Consider the following 11681-nt stretch of genomic DNA (forward strand, 5'->3'; position numbering starts at 1 on the left):
AGCCGCTCTTCCTGCTGCCACAGCTCGTGATATCGCATCCTTCCTACTGAAAAACTTTATTCTCCGTCACAGTGCACCTCGCGAACTTTTGAGCCATAGAGGACGTGTGTTCCTTACCGAAGTCGTAAACGCGCTCCTTACTGAATGTCGCACCGTTCATCGCACCACCACCGCCTACCATCCTCAAACCAATGGTCTGACGGAAAGATTTAACCGCACCTTTGGCGACATGCTCTCCAAATACGTCGCCTCTGATCACACTGATTGGGACCTCATTCTGCCATTCATCACGTTTGCCTACAACACTGCACCACAGGCGACCACAAACTTTTCCCCATTCTTCCTCTTGTATGGCCGCGAACCTTCGACTACCCTCGACACCATTCTTCCGTACAGGCCCGATTCATCCGAATGTACACCCATCTCTGAAGTTGCCCGCCGCGCCGAGGAATTCCGTCAACTCGCCCGTTCTTTTACAGCCGTCGACCAATGGCCACAAAAATGTCGACGTGACGATGATCACCCGCATTGTCACTTTCTTCCGGACTCCCTTGTGTGGCTTTGGGTTCCTGCCGTTCCTGCTGGCCTCTCATCCAAGCTTGTATCCAAATATCAAAGACCCTACCGTGTTGTAGCGCAGACATCGCCTGTGAACTATATTGTTTCACGCCACCTACGGACCAACGCTGTCGTGGTCGTGAAACCGTCCACGTACAACGCCTGAAGCCGTATTACGACCCCATGATTCTATGTTCACCATGAGTCGCCAGGATGGCTCCTTTTCCGATGGGGGGTGATTGAAGTGAAGACGAATGCCCGGCGCTGCAGCCTCATCGCCAGTCATCCGGGAAGCGCGAGCTAGAGATTGCCTGAGCTGCTCAGGTTGAGACACGCTGCGAACGCTGCCCTCTTGTCCTCTGTTCGCATTAGAATATATATATATATATATATGTATATATGAGCCTCTGAGTGTGCGGCCACTGCATGTACGGGTCACCGCTCACTGATCGAGATAGCCCGGCAGAGAGCCAAACATTCTTTATGATGATGATGATGATTTATTGGCATCCCCTTTGAAACGGGGCGGCGACAAATAGTCACCTAGCCTGCTTGATTTAATCAGGTATACTATACATGTTCTTTATCTAGCATTTTTGTATACCTCTCATTATTATTTTTCTTTTTCAAAAATTTACCTTGTGCCGCTGCCTATGATTTTAAGAGAACAGGTCGTATCCATCTTTTCCCTGCTTTTTTTCCACCAGTACTCCAATCGTCTCTTGCTGATCTCTACGGCTGATCTGTTTATGTTTCCTTCCACTTTGAAACCAAGCGCTTCTGGGAGTTGCACGTTACCTACGGTTCTCGCTGGGTGGATCTCGTCGCATTCCATCAGGATGTGCTGAGTGGTTTCTGGATCTTTACTGCAGCATGCACATGTCTCATCTAGTTCCGAATATTTGTTCCGATATGTTTTCGTCCTTAGGCAACCGGCTCGAGCCTCAAATAGCAAGGCACTGCCCTTTGTGTTATCGTACAGATTTTCTCTCCTAATTTCTTTCTTCTCATTCTTGTAAATCTCCATTGTCCTTTTGTTTCCATTCTTTGCCTCCAATTCACGGTCTCTATTTCTCTCACTTTCTTTCTGATGACTCCTGGTTGTCTATTTGTAGTTTCGATTATCCTGTCCTTGGTTGCCAACTTCCTTGACCTCTTCCTCCATTCTGTGTCTACGCTTTTCATGTAGAGATACTTGTGCACTTTAGCCGCCCATTTATTTTCATCCATGTTCCTGAGCCTTTCTTCAAAACTAATTTTGCTCTGTGCTTCTCTGACTTGAAAAGAGGCCCAACCCATGTCACCCTGCATTGCCTCATTTGTGGTATTACCGTGGGCTCCCAAAGCCAACCGGCCTACTGATCTTTGGTTAACTTCCAAACCCGCCAATATATCCGATTTTAAGCATATAATGGCATTTGCGAATGTTAGCGCTGGCACCATTACTCCTCTCCAGATTCCACGCACGACCTCATACTTATTGTGGCCCCACAGTGCTCTGTGTTTCATTATTGCTGCATTCCGTTTCCCCTTTATTTTCAGATTATCTTGGTGGTTGTTTGAGTAATTCTTTCCTTCGTTTATGTGTACGCCGAGGTACTTATATTGCTTCACTATGGGTATTACTTGTGGTTGAATAGACACCACGAAGTTACTCGTGTGTTCATTAAAGATCATAATTTCTGATTTCTCTGTGCTAAACTTAAGGCCTAGATTTGTCGCTGCATTGCCACAGATATTCGCAAGTATCTGTAAATCTTTTTTATTGTCCGCTAGTAGCACAATGTCGTCTGCATACATCAGTCCAGGGACCTTCTGTTGCAACATTTGTCCATTACGCATGTAGGATAAATCAAAACCTAATTCGCTGTTTTCCAGTCGTCTTTCTATACCCTGGACGTAAAGCGTGAACAACAATGGTGACAGAGGGCATCCTTGCTTCAATCCTTGGTGAATTCCCACCATTTCATTTCCTTTTCTACCTTCCCATACCACTTGTACTTGGTTGTCTCTATATATCTCCCTCAGCAGCTCCACGAAATCGTCATCTATGCCTTCGTATTGAAGAATATCCCACAACAATTCCCTGTCTACGTTGTCATAAGCTCCTTTAATATCTAGAAATGCTATCCATAAAGGTCTTTTCTGAGCTACTGAAATCTCTATGCACTGAATTAGTACAAACATATTGTCTTCTAAGCGTCTGCCTGGCCTGAACCCATTCTGTAGTTCCCCCAATACATCGTTTTTCTCCACCCACTTCGACAGTTCTAATTTTATGGCTTGCATTGCCATTCTATATATCACCGACGTTACTGTAACTGGCCTGTACGAGCTCGTCTTATCCTTATCTCCTTTGCCTTTGTAGATGAGATTCATCTTGCTTTCACGCCATCCAACGGGAATTTTCTTTGTTCTAATCACTTGCTCTATGGCATTAGTCAGCAGTGCCTTGCTTTTTGGACCGAGGTTTTTGATTAGCTGTATTGGGATTTCATCGGGTCCTGCTGCCGTGTTGTTAGGGACATTTTCTGCTGCCTTTTTCCAATAAAAGCTTTCTATGCTAAATTTTGATCTCTCTGGCCTCTCTGCTGTTGCTGGATCTGTTGTCTGAACTGCGGTTTTTCTCGTGCCGAAGTTATCCCTAATAACGTCTGTGATGTACCGCATCGCATCATCTCCTTCGTAGATGTTACCGTCTTCATCCCTTATAGCCGTTTGCGAGTTTTTAGTTGGAGCTCCGAGTGCTTTTATATGGTTCCAGAATCTTTTTGGAGCGCTTTTGTCTCTTTTGTGAATGTTATGCACCCAACGTTCACTTGCGCATTTAATTTTCTCTTGCACGAGCTCACTCGCAACCCTTTTCTTTTCTCGGTATGTATTCCATCTAAGGAGCACCTCTTCTTCTTGTAATCCCAACTTTTTGGCTTCTCGATGAGCCCTAGATGCCTCTTTACGCTCTTCTATAACTTGTTTTATTTCCTTGTTCCACCACTTACGTGGTTTCCTCTTGCCAATCCAACAATTGTTTTGCCGTGTCCGCCTTATTTCATGCTGCATAACGTCCACCAGTTCCTTATATTCCCAGACTGCTGTAGGAAAATCCTCAATTTTCTTCTCTATGTTGTTTGCGATCTCTGTTATTTGCTCGTCATTCATTTTTAAAAATTCTGAGGCTATTGGTTCATGTTCTGCGCTAGTATCTCGCCAAAAATTTAATGCTAAACGTCTATGATCGCTTCCCAGGCTATCTTTTCCATTTTCGTCTATTATCATTCTATATATACGCGATAGCGTTAAGCGCCCCCTGTCGCAGAAAATCAGGCGTCGACGCCGGCGTCGGTCTGTGGCGGAGAAAATCTCCCCAACCACCCCGACCGCGCATTCCCTCCTCGTGGTGCATGGTTTTGGTGAACAAAAATGGAATTTCTCAAAGTGAAATCCGTCAGAAAAACGGTAAAGTATGACTTAACCACAACCTACAGACATGGTGGCGTCGGATTGTAATTTGAATGTACGAGAAAACATAATTCTGTTACGAGGAAACTCAAACACAAACCCCTTTTCCACCATTTCTGCCATGCCAACATCGGCGCGCTCAGGTATGGTACTTGCGAAAATCATATCCAGATGGCGCTCGCATCCTCGGCAGGTCAAATTGGAACTTCGCCGGCCTAATGCGTTTCCGACACGCGCGCACATCGGGGCATTAGCAAACAATTAATAAATTAATAAGAAAGGTGCTTGGGCCTTCACATTTTAATAAGACGACTTATATTGCACCTGAAAAAACGTCTTCACAGCAATGCATTTCTGTTGAAAAGTGAAGCCGACTCTATGGAGATTGGTCTAAGCTTGGTCTTTGTAAGCTGGCTTTCCCACGTGCTCTGTTGCAGTGAAGCCCACTGAAAGAAAAATGCGATGTGAACGTGGCGCTATCGCGTTCCACTCTTAAATGGGAAGCTTAAGCGTCCTCCAATTTTTGTTAAACCGCTATCATTCGCAGTCGCCAATGAGTCTTACTGTGCGAATAAACTGTGTTTCCTTCTAATGTTCTAGCTCTGGATTGAAAGACCTCTTCATAACGCGCAGTGTAATGACATAACCTTCGTAACATTGTGCACATATTTGGATAGGAAGATCGGCGGTGAGAATGGCACTTGATTATCCGAATACTATTAGAAAAGTATTCGACTTTCTATTACCATCGCTTCTGGCGCTATTCGAGTTGTGTTTGTCTCGGCCTCAAAAAAATATACTATTAGCACACACCTGGTCATTTTCATTAAGTATCACACTGAGTTTTCCCTTTGAATCTCTTTAATCTCAAAGCCGCATCACGGAAGACCCACGTGGTGAATGGTTCACGACAGAATGGCCACCACGCGCACCGGAGCACCACTGGCCATGCATACTTTGATGGGCAGCACGATGGCTGTGGCGCCGAGGGCGGGGAGACGCGACAGATCGGCCAAGTTTTCGAGTATGTACACGTTATGGGTAGCAAGAATCCTGTGCGTCGTCGAAGAGTTGAACAGGTCCACGGAAGGCGAGTCTAATCCGACGCCATATACGTGACGCTGCTCAACCAGGAACCGCGCAGCCTCTGGTGACACAGTCGGGAAACGCCGCCATCCATTGTCGTCGATCCCCAAGTAAGCGTTGCGGTTCGGCCACAGCTGGGAAAATAGAGCGCATGTAGTGAGATAAATAACAGATCTTCAAAAACACCTTCAACCACACCAAGTTTGGCAGGGACAAGCGAAAGAAGATAAATGGGCATGCGCTGACTACGAACTGAATTTATTACATGTAAACCGTAGCTTATATGCTCGACCACGTCAGTCCTGCAACCCTCTAACAGTTGAGCCATGTGATAAAAATTTTGGGCGCCTGATATCTGTATCACGAGATGTGTGCGCAGGCACGGATTGAAGGACTGACGTGGTGGGGCATATTATCTACTGCTTACATGTAATAAATTAGGTTGTTAGTCAGTGCATGCCCCATTCGCGTCTTTCTCTTGTCCCTGTCAACAGCTGTGCTGTTATAGATGGAATGTCACGCGCTTCCCAAATGTGCAATCCTAATAAGTAACTTGAAAAGATGTCTTGGTAACAAGGTAAATTTGACGGGACAGCACACGGTTTTGACATCACGGCAAACACGCGAATATACTAATTGTACTATTACAAGTGCGTGGCTACGTCCAGGGACAAAGGCCACAAGAGTGAAAGGGCTTACACATGCCTGGATACGGAGAGACCAGTTCACAGACTGCAAACGAAATTGCGGAACGTAAGTTCCACAGGCCACGTACGCCGATTCTTCACGAAGAAGGCCCTTGCACATTTTTTGGACCATAACATGCCACAATGACAAACCATGCGAATAACAACGACAGTCAGGGTATTCCTAATTAAAGGCAGAATAAAAATCAATATTAGGCTCCTCTGGTTTACGAAATTGTGCTTCCGTGTTTGCAAAAGAACCGTTGTTCTTACCGAGACAGAAGGCTTGGGAAGTCAAGAAATAAAAAAAGCAAGAACAAAAGACGGCTGACGGCTCTGGCCTGATGTTTCCGCACCAGTTCGTCCGGACGTGGTGAATTCGGGTGTAATTCAGTGTTTATCGGTAAAGAAAGGCCAAATTGCACTTGCAAGAGTCCAACAACTCGTCCTAGCAACTTTGAAGAACTTACTAAGCGCCAAAAGGGCACAAATACCCGAATAACGTTACAGTGATGTACCAGCATTAACGTAATATTTGAAACATGGAAGTTTGTTTTTCGCTTACGCAGCTGGGGACCTACCTTTCTTCATCAAATGTAGTTACATAGTTTTTCGGAATAACGCTTCACCAGTATAAACTTCTTTAGTGCTTATGTTTAGCTTCTTTTTACCATACTTACAGTAAGTACAACCATGTCATTTTTGTTTCTCAGTTTAGTGAGCCATTTAAACAGTATTGTAGTTTCATGAATGTTTATTTTCCAACTTTCCACCGCTCGTGTGATTTCACGAGTCCATAGTAAGTGTATGCGTAAGTGCACGGCAAACACACACACACACACAAAAAAAACGCAAGAGGGGGGCGTGAGGGGGGTGGGGAAGAAAGGCATGTTTACTGTTTGTAGCACGGGAGAGAGAGAGACAATGCAAACACTGAACATGTTGAAATAAACTGCTGATACAAAACACTTTCAGTGTAATTTTGCTTCTAGAGATAATAACTTACCCCTGACCCAAATCAAAGGGCTTGTCAAAACATTTTTTTTCCAGAAAGCTATAGCGACTCGACTCCAAGCGTAAATGATTTTATATGAAAGAAAATGCAGCTACTCATTCTGTATTCATATGACGACTTCAAAGTCACATTTCGCAAGCAAAGCTTCTTTTTGCTTGTCATTTCAGAACAACTGCACGTCCTTGAACAATTCAATGAGGATGACTTTTATGGCTTATGTCTCAATTTCGTCAGTCCACTCCTCAGAAGTCTTTGATTCCCAGACGTTCCACCACTGGTGAAATCTGAAGAAATTGTTACATAATAAATATGTATGCATTCAATTTAGAAAAAAATGAACATATACATTTGATCGCAATACCATTGCACGGTTACTGCGATTGTCGTTTTTTTATGAAATACAGCTTATTTGTATATGTGATTACAGAAAACTACCTAGTCATGCTCGATATTTACATGAATGTCAGGGAGCCTGAAAAGTATGTTAAACGTCTGTCTCGAAATGAGACGACTAACCGGATAACCACAATGTACACAGGCTCTTGGTTCAGTTATTACTGATCAGTGCATTTCTGCATTTCTGCAAGGGTTAAAATGTTAAGCAAATAAACGACCTGCAACAGATTGACACCGCTTCATAGCCAGCGCGAAATTTCGTCCCCCTCTCCCAATCTTAGTGCCTCACCATGTAAGCCCGGTAATGTGACCATTAGGTCAATGAGCAAGCAATTCTTGATTATTTACGTCTCTACAAATACGAAAGCTCTTCATTGAGGAGAGGATTCCCTTTCGAGGCAGTAGCTTCCCAGCCGTACCTCCAAAATTGATTTAATGGAAGCATGTACAGCCTCAGACTTAGAACCCGTCGGCTATTCGAGTTGCTTCAGCGTACCATCTCGCTTAGGCATTTTCTTTTACTCGCGCATCCTTTTGTCACCTCACCTTAGAGCGTCCAGTCCTCTCGATAAGAAGAGCACCGTGAGGAACGTGACCATGCTCTGCCTCCCAGCGCTCGATGTCATCGACGGACAACTCGTACACGGGGTTCTCGCTCGCCTGTGCCTCAACATCCACGAGTGCGATAGGGACGGAACATCAGCCGTTCGAGTGGTATCTGGCTCACAGTCCACTTGTCGGGGGCAAAGTGAATTGGCGAGTCCAGATGCGTGCCGCCATGGGTGGCCACCTCGATGACGTCTGCCTGGTACCTAAAAGAACCAAGGTCTTTCTTTCTTTCTTTCTTTCTTTCTTTCTTTCTTTCTTTCTTTTTGCCAGGAGGTCAATTACACGACAGATGGAAACATGTGGTATATTTGACACTCTAAATTTTTCTGATGATTTTACACATTACGCACACTTGAGTGGATAGTGCTAAACTGCTACTTGTTTTTAACGAATTAAGCTATTAGTAAACAGGAAAAAAAAAGAAAGCTTCAAATGTCGTCGGACATGGACGACAATTTTACGGAATGTTTTTTTTTTCTTAAGTTCGTGATAATGATTAAGGCCATGCAAGTCTAATATAGCAAATATCTATATTTACGGTGCAAACAGAAGTAAAGGGGAAAGTAGCTCACATCATCGTTTTGATTTGTGAGCAATGTAACTTTTTGAAAAAAAAATCGAAAACGCAACATTTATGAAACTTGCTCATCTTTGGTATTTCCTATTTCCATGGACATCCCAGCTTGTTGCGATTTACGCCAGATACGCCTTTTAGTGAATAACAAACCTGTGCATTTTTATTTGACTAAGTTTAACGTAATAATTTTTTCCTCGGAACGTCAAAGTTAGAAGGAATGTTCATAAAAAAACCTCTTGATCTCGTTTAAAGTCACTCAAATGGTTCTCTAAGGTGAAACAGCCAACAATTGTTGCTGTTGTCGTTGTTTCTAAGCACGGTTCATATACCCATGATGATTAGTGACCACATATAATTAAGTAAAAACAATATGAGCCTGCTGCAAGGAACAGTAGAAAATCGCGTTTTTTGGACTACTACGTATACAATCCTACAGAAAAAAAAAGACGTGCACCATGTCTCCCACCTCTAAGAGTGCAACCTCCTTGAAGATGGGGAAAGCTTATGGACAGAGATATCATTTCTTTCATAGAAAGCCCGAGAACCCGGCTCGAGATTGTACGTTTTAATTTGCTGCTTTACGCTGGGGAAGGGAAGAACTCGAAAACTTTTGATGTAGAGTGATCAAGACACGAATATTGCCGCGATTAATAAGTTATGAAGTGGTGCGCTAAAAATTGGTGGCTGGTACCCCATTTACATGTACTAAACGTGCGTCTTCTTCGACGTGCGTCTTCATGGATGGGTCTGTAACAATTTACGCCAGTGTTTGCAAGCGGATCAAAAGAAGGATAAAAATAAATTGACAATCGCCTTGATGTTGCCCATGTGTTAATGTGCTGCGTAGCTTTGGTGGTGAAGTACAAACAAGCCCAGCACTCAACATTTCATTAATATATGACTGGCGTGCGGCCTTCTCTATTCCTGTATACCGCGTAGTCAGCAGTTACCGATTATCGCCCTAGGCATCATCTACAGTGAGAGAAAGTTTCGATGGAGATGCTCGACGTATACAAAAGAAAAATTGGAGGACGCTGAAGATTCGCTTTTAAGAGTAGAACGCGATAGCGTTATCGGAACCCGTTCGCATCGCATCGTTCGCAACCGGCAAGTAGGCTTCATCCACTGCAACACAGAACGTGGGAAAGCCAGCTTACAAAGACCAAGCTTACGCCGATCCCTTTAAAGTCGGCTTCACTTTCGCTGGGAATTGCTGGAAATACGTTTTTCCAGGGGCAATATAGGTCGTCTTATATTTTACACTCTTAAAAAAAAAGAGAGTCAAAAGAGAGTCACGACTACCTCGACTCTCTTTTTTCAGACGCTGACTACCTTTTCTTCCAAAGGTAGTCACGAAACGAAGTCGGGACTCGCGCATGAAATGGAGGACTCCCATGAAGAGAGTCAGTGATAAGCACCTTATCCAATCAACCAATGTGGATTCATTTGATCACTGAATGAAATAGTTGGTTGACAATACCAAAGAAAACAAAACAATGCAGGTTAACTATAGGCGCAAAAAGTAAAACGCATTTCATGCAGTGCTTCATTGCTGAATTATCAACATAGAAAGAAATGCAAATTGTTTTTTTTTAATATTCAGTAAGAAATCACAGAAGCAGGATGGCAAAACGCCAACTTCATAGTGAAAACACTGGATGGTATTTATATACAACGCGGTTTACATACATATCTGTTTTGTATTTATAGATTTCTCAAGGGAAGCAATAAGGGGCGGAAGTACATAAATATTGATTTAACATGCATAGAATAAAAAAAGAAATGAAAATATAACATGAATATGCACTCAATGTCAATGAAAAACAAACTATGAAGTCCACCAAGTTGCACGCGGAACTCATCATTCACTGAAGCTGATGGAGCGTACCGAATAGAGGTGCACAGCTATTTGTGTCGCCTCCTAGTAAACACGTTTAATTCGGGTCGTGTACCAGTGAGCAAAAATAATAATTAGCAATTGAAGGTTGTTTCTCTAATTATCGTTGCAACACATCTTTATTTATGTTTACCACAATGTTGTAAATAAAACAAAATAATATATAAAAAACCAGTCATGGGTCTTATGACCCTTTCTAGCCTGCTAAAGCATAGCCTCTGAGAACTGTTTCAAACGCAGCGGTGACGGCGTAAATAAAATGGGCTTGCAGTACAGAAAAAAAGCACAACCTTCGAGACTCACAATTACTTTCACGGTCGTTTGCGGTTTTGATGCTCGTAGTACAGTGGTTGGCTTATGGCTTTCGCATTTACTTCGACTTTGGATACGCAACTGTGAAAAGCGCGGCAGCGGTAGCAACGGTTACTCCTCGGAATCTGAAACCACGCCGGCGGTTCTTTATTCCATGACGGCGGCAAGCCTGCGACGGTCGAAACGCGAGTGGGATTTTTCTCTTGCGTCCGTTGCGCCTGTGATACCCGACAACTGTAGCAGCATGTCATCTGATCCGACTTCAACTGAAGGCTCGCCGACTGATGCGGAAGCAGTTTACCTCGTTTCGCACGGGCCACCAAAGAAAATTGTGAAGTTCACAGGCGCCCGGAAGCTCGCCGACCTTCACGAAAGTGTGCGGATGGGTGGGTTTGCGCACCTGATGACATGCAACGATCTCCTAATACAGGTGAGCATGAAGGTTCTGCGTGTTATGGAGTGTAAAGATGATTTGGTCACTGTTAGTTCGTATGGGCAAAATAGCAACAGTATGCGTAGCGGAAATGTCGAGCACGAGTAGTAACTGTTGAGTTGTTTCACGTTTACCTGACAGTCCGAGTGTTACGAAATTGCCCTATGTCACTTCACTGTGCTGCCAATTACAAATGTTTTCGGCTCGTCGCTGACATTGACACGTGAAGCGCATACTTGCCCTTAGGAACGCATCGTTGCTCAACTGGAAAGGGGAGAACTGGAAAGGAAACTAAACGTTTTCGGGACTTCTGTCTTCTGAAAACTTTTTCGGTTGGTTTACTACTGATTTGAGCTCAGGTGTGCAATCGCTACCCTATTACATGGGGAAAGGTGAAGTACTAACAGCTTCAAACAATGTAATGGTGCTTTAGTTTGTGTAACCGGTCGTAGTATGCCATAATCTGCAAATTTCTGTTGCATTTAACCAATAAACAGACAAGACGAGGAAAACAGGAGTGTTGTCTGCCTTGTTATTTGTTTGCTGCAGTAATCCTGCAGTAATAAAGTTAAATTCAACCAACCCAGGAAAACATCCATTGACATTTTCAGCAACAGGACTATGAAAACGTTGTGCAATCAACTATATGGTTC

General features: G+C 43.7%; 2 protein-coding genes across 2 annotated transcripts in view; both read right to left on the bottom strand.

The window, feature by feature from the left end:
• LOC119450575 (isatin hydrolase-like) overlaps window positions 1-11681 on the bottom strand; it is a 53665-nt gene that overhangs the window by 10462 nt on the left and 31522 nt on the right. The gene's annotated exons all lie outside the window — the stretch shown is intronic.
• Window positions 4861-11681, bottom strand: part of LOC119450574 (isatin hydrolase-like) — a 16709-nt gene continuing 9888 nt past the window's right edge. The window contains exon 4 of the mRNA XM_049665989.1: window positions 4861-5237. Within this exon, the coding sequence (XP_049521946.1) occupies window positions 4923-5237 (315 nt within the window). The 3' untranslated portion in view covers window positions 4861-4922. The remainder of the gene's footprint in view (window positions 5238-11681) is intronic.

Source organism: Dermacentor silvarum, chromosome 4, assembly GCF_013339745.2.
Source record: "Dermacentor silvarum isolate Dsil-2018 chromosome 4, BIME_Dsil_1.4, whole genome shotgun sequence".
In the NCBI taxonomy this organism is placed as follows: Eukaryota; Metazoa; Arthropoda; class Arachnida; order Ixodida; family Ixodidae; genus Dermacentor; species Dermacentor silvarum.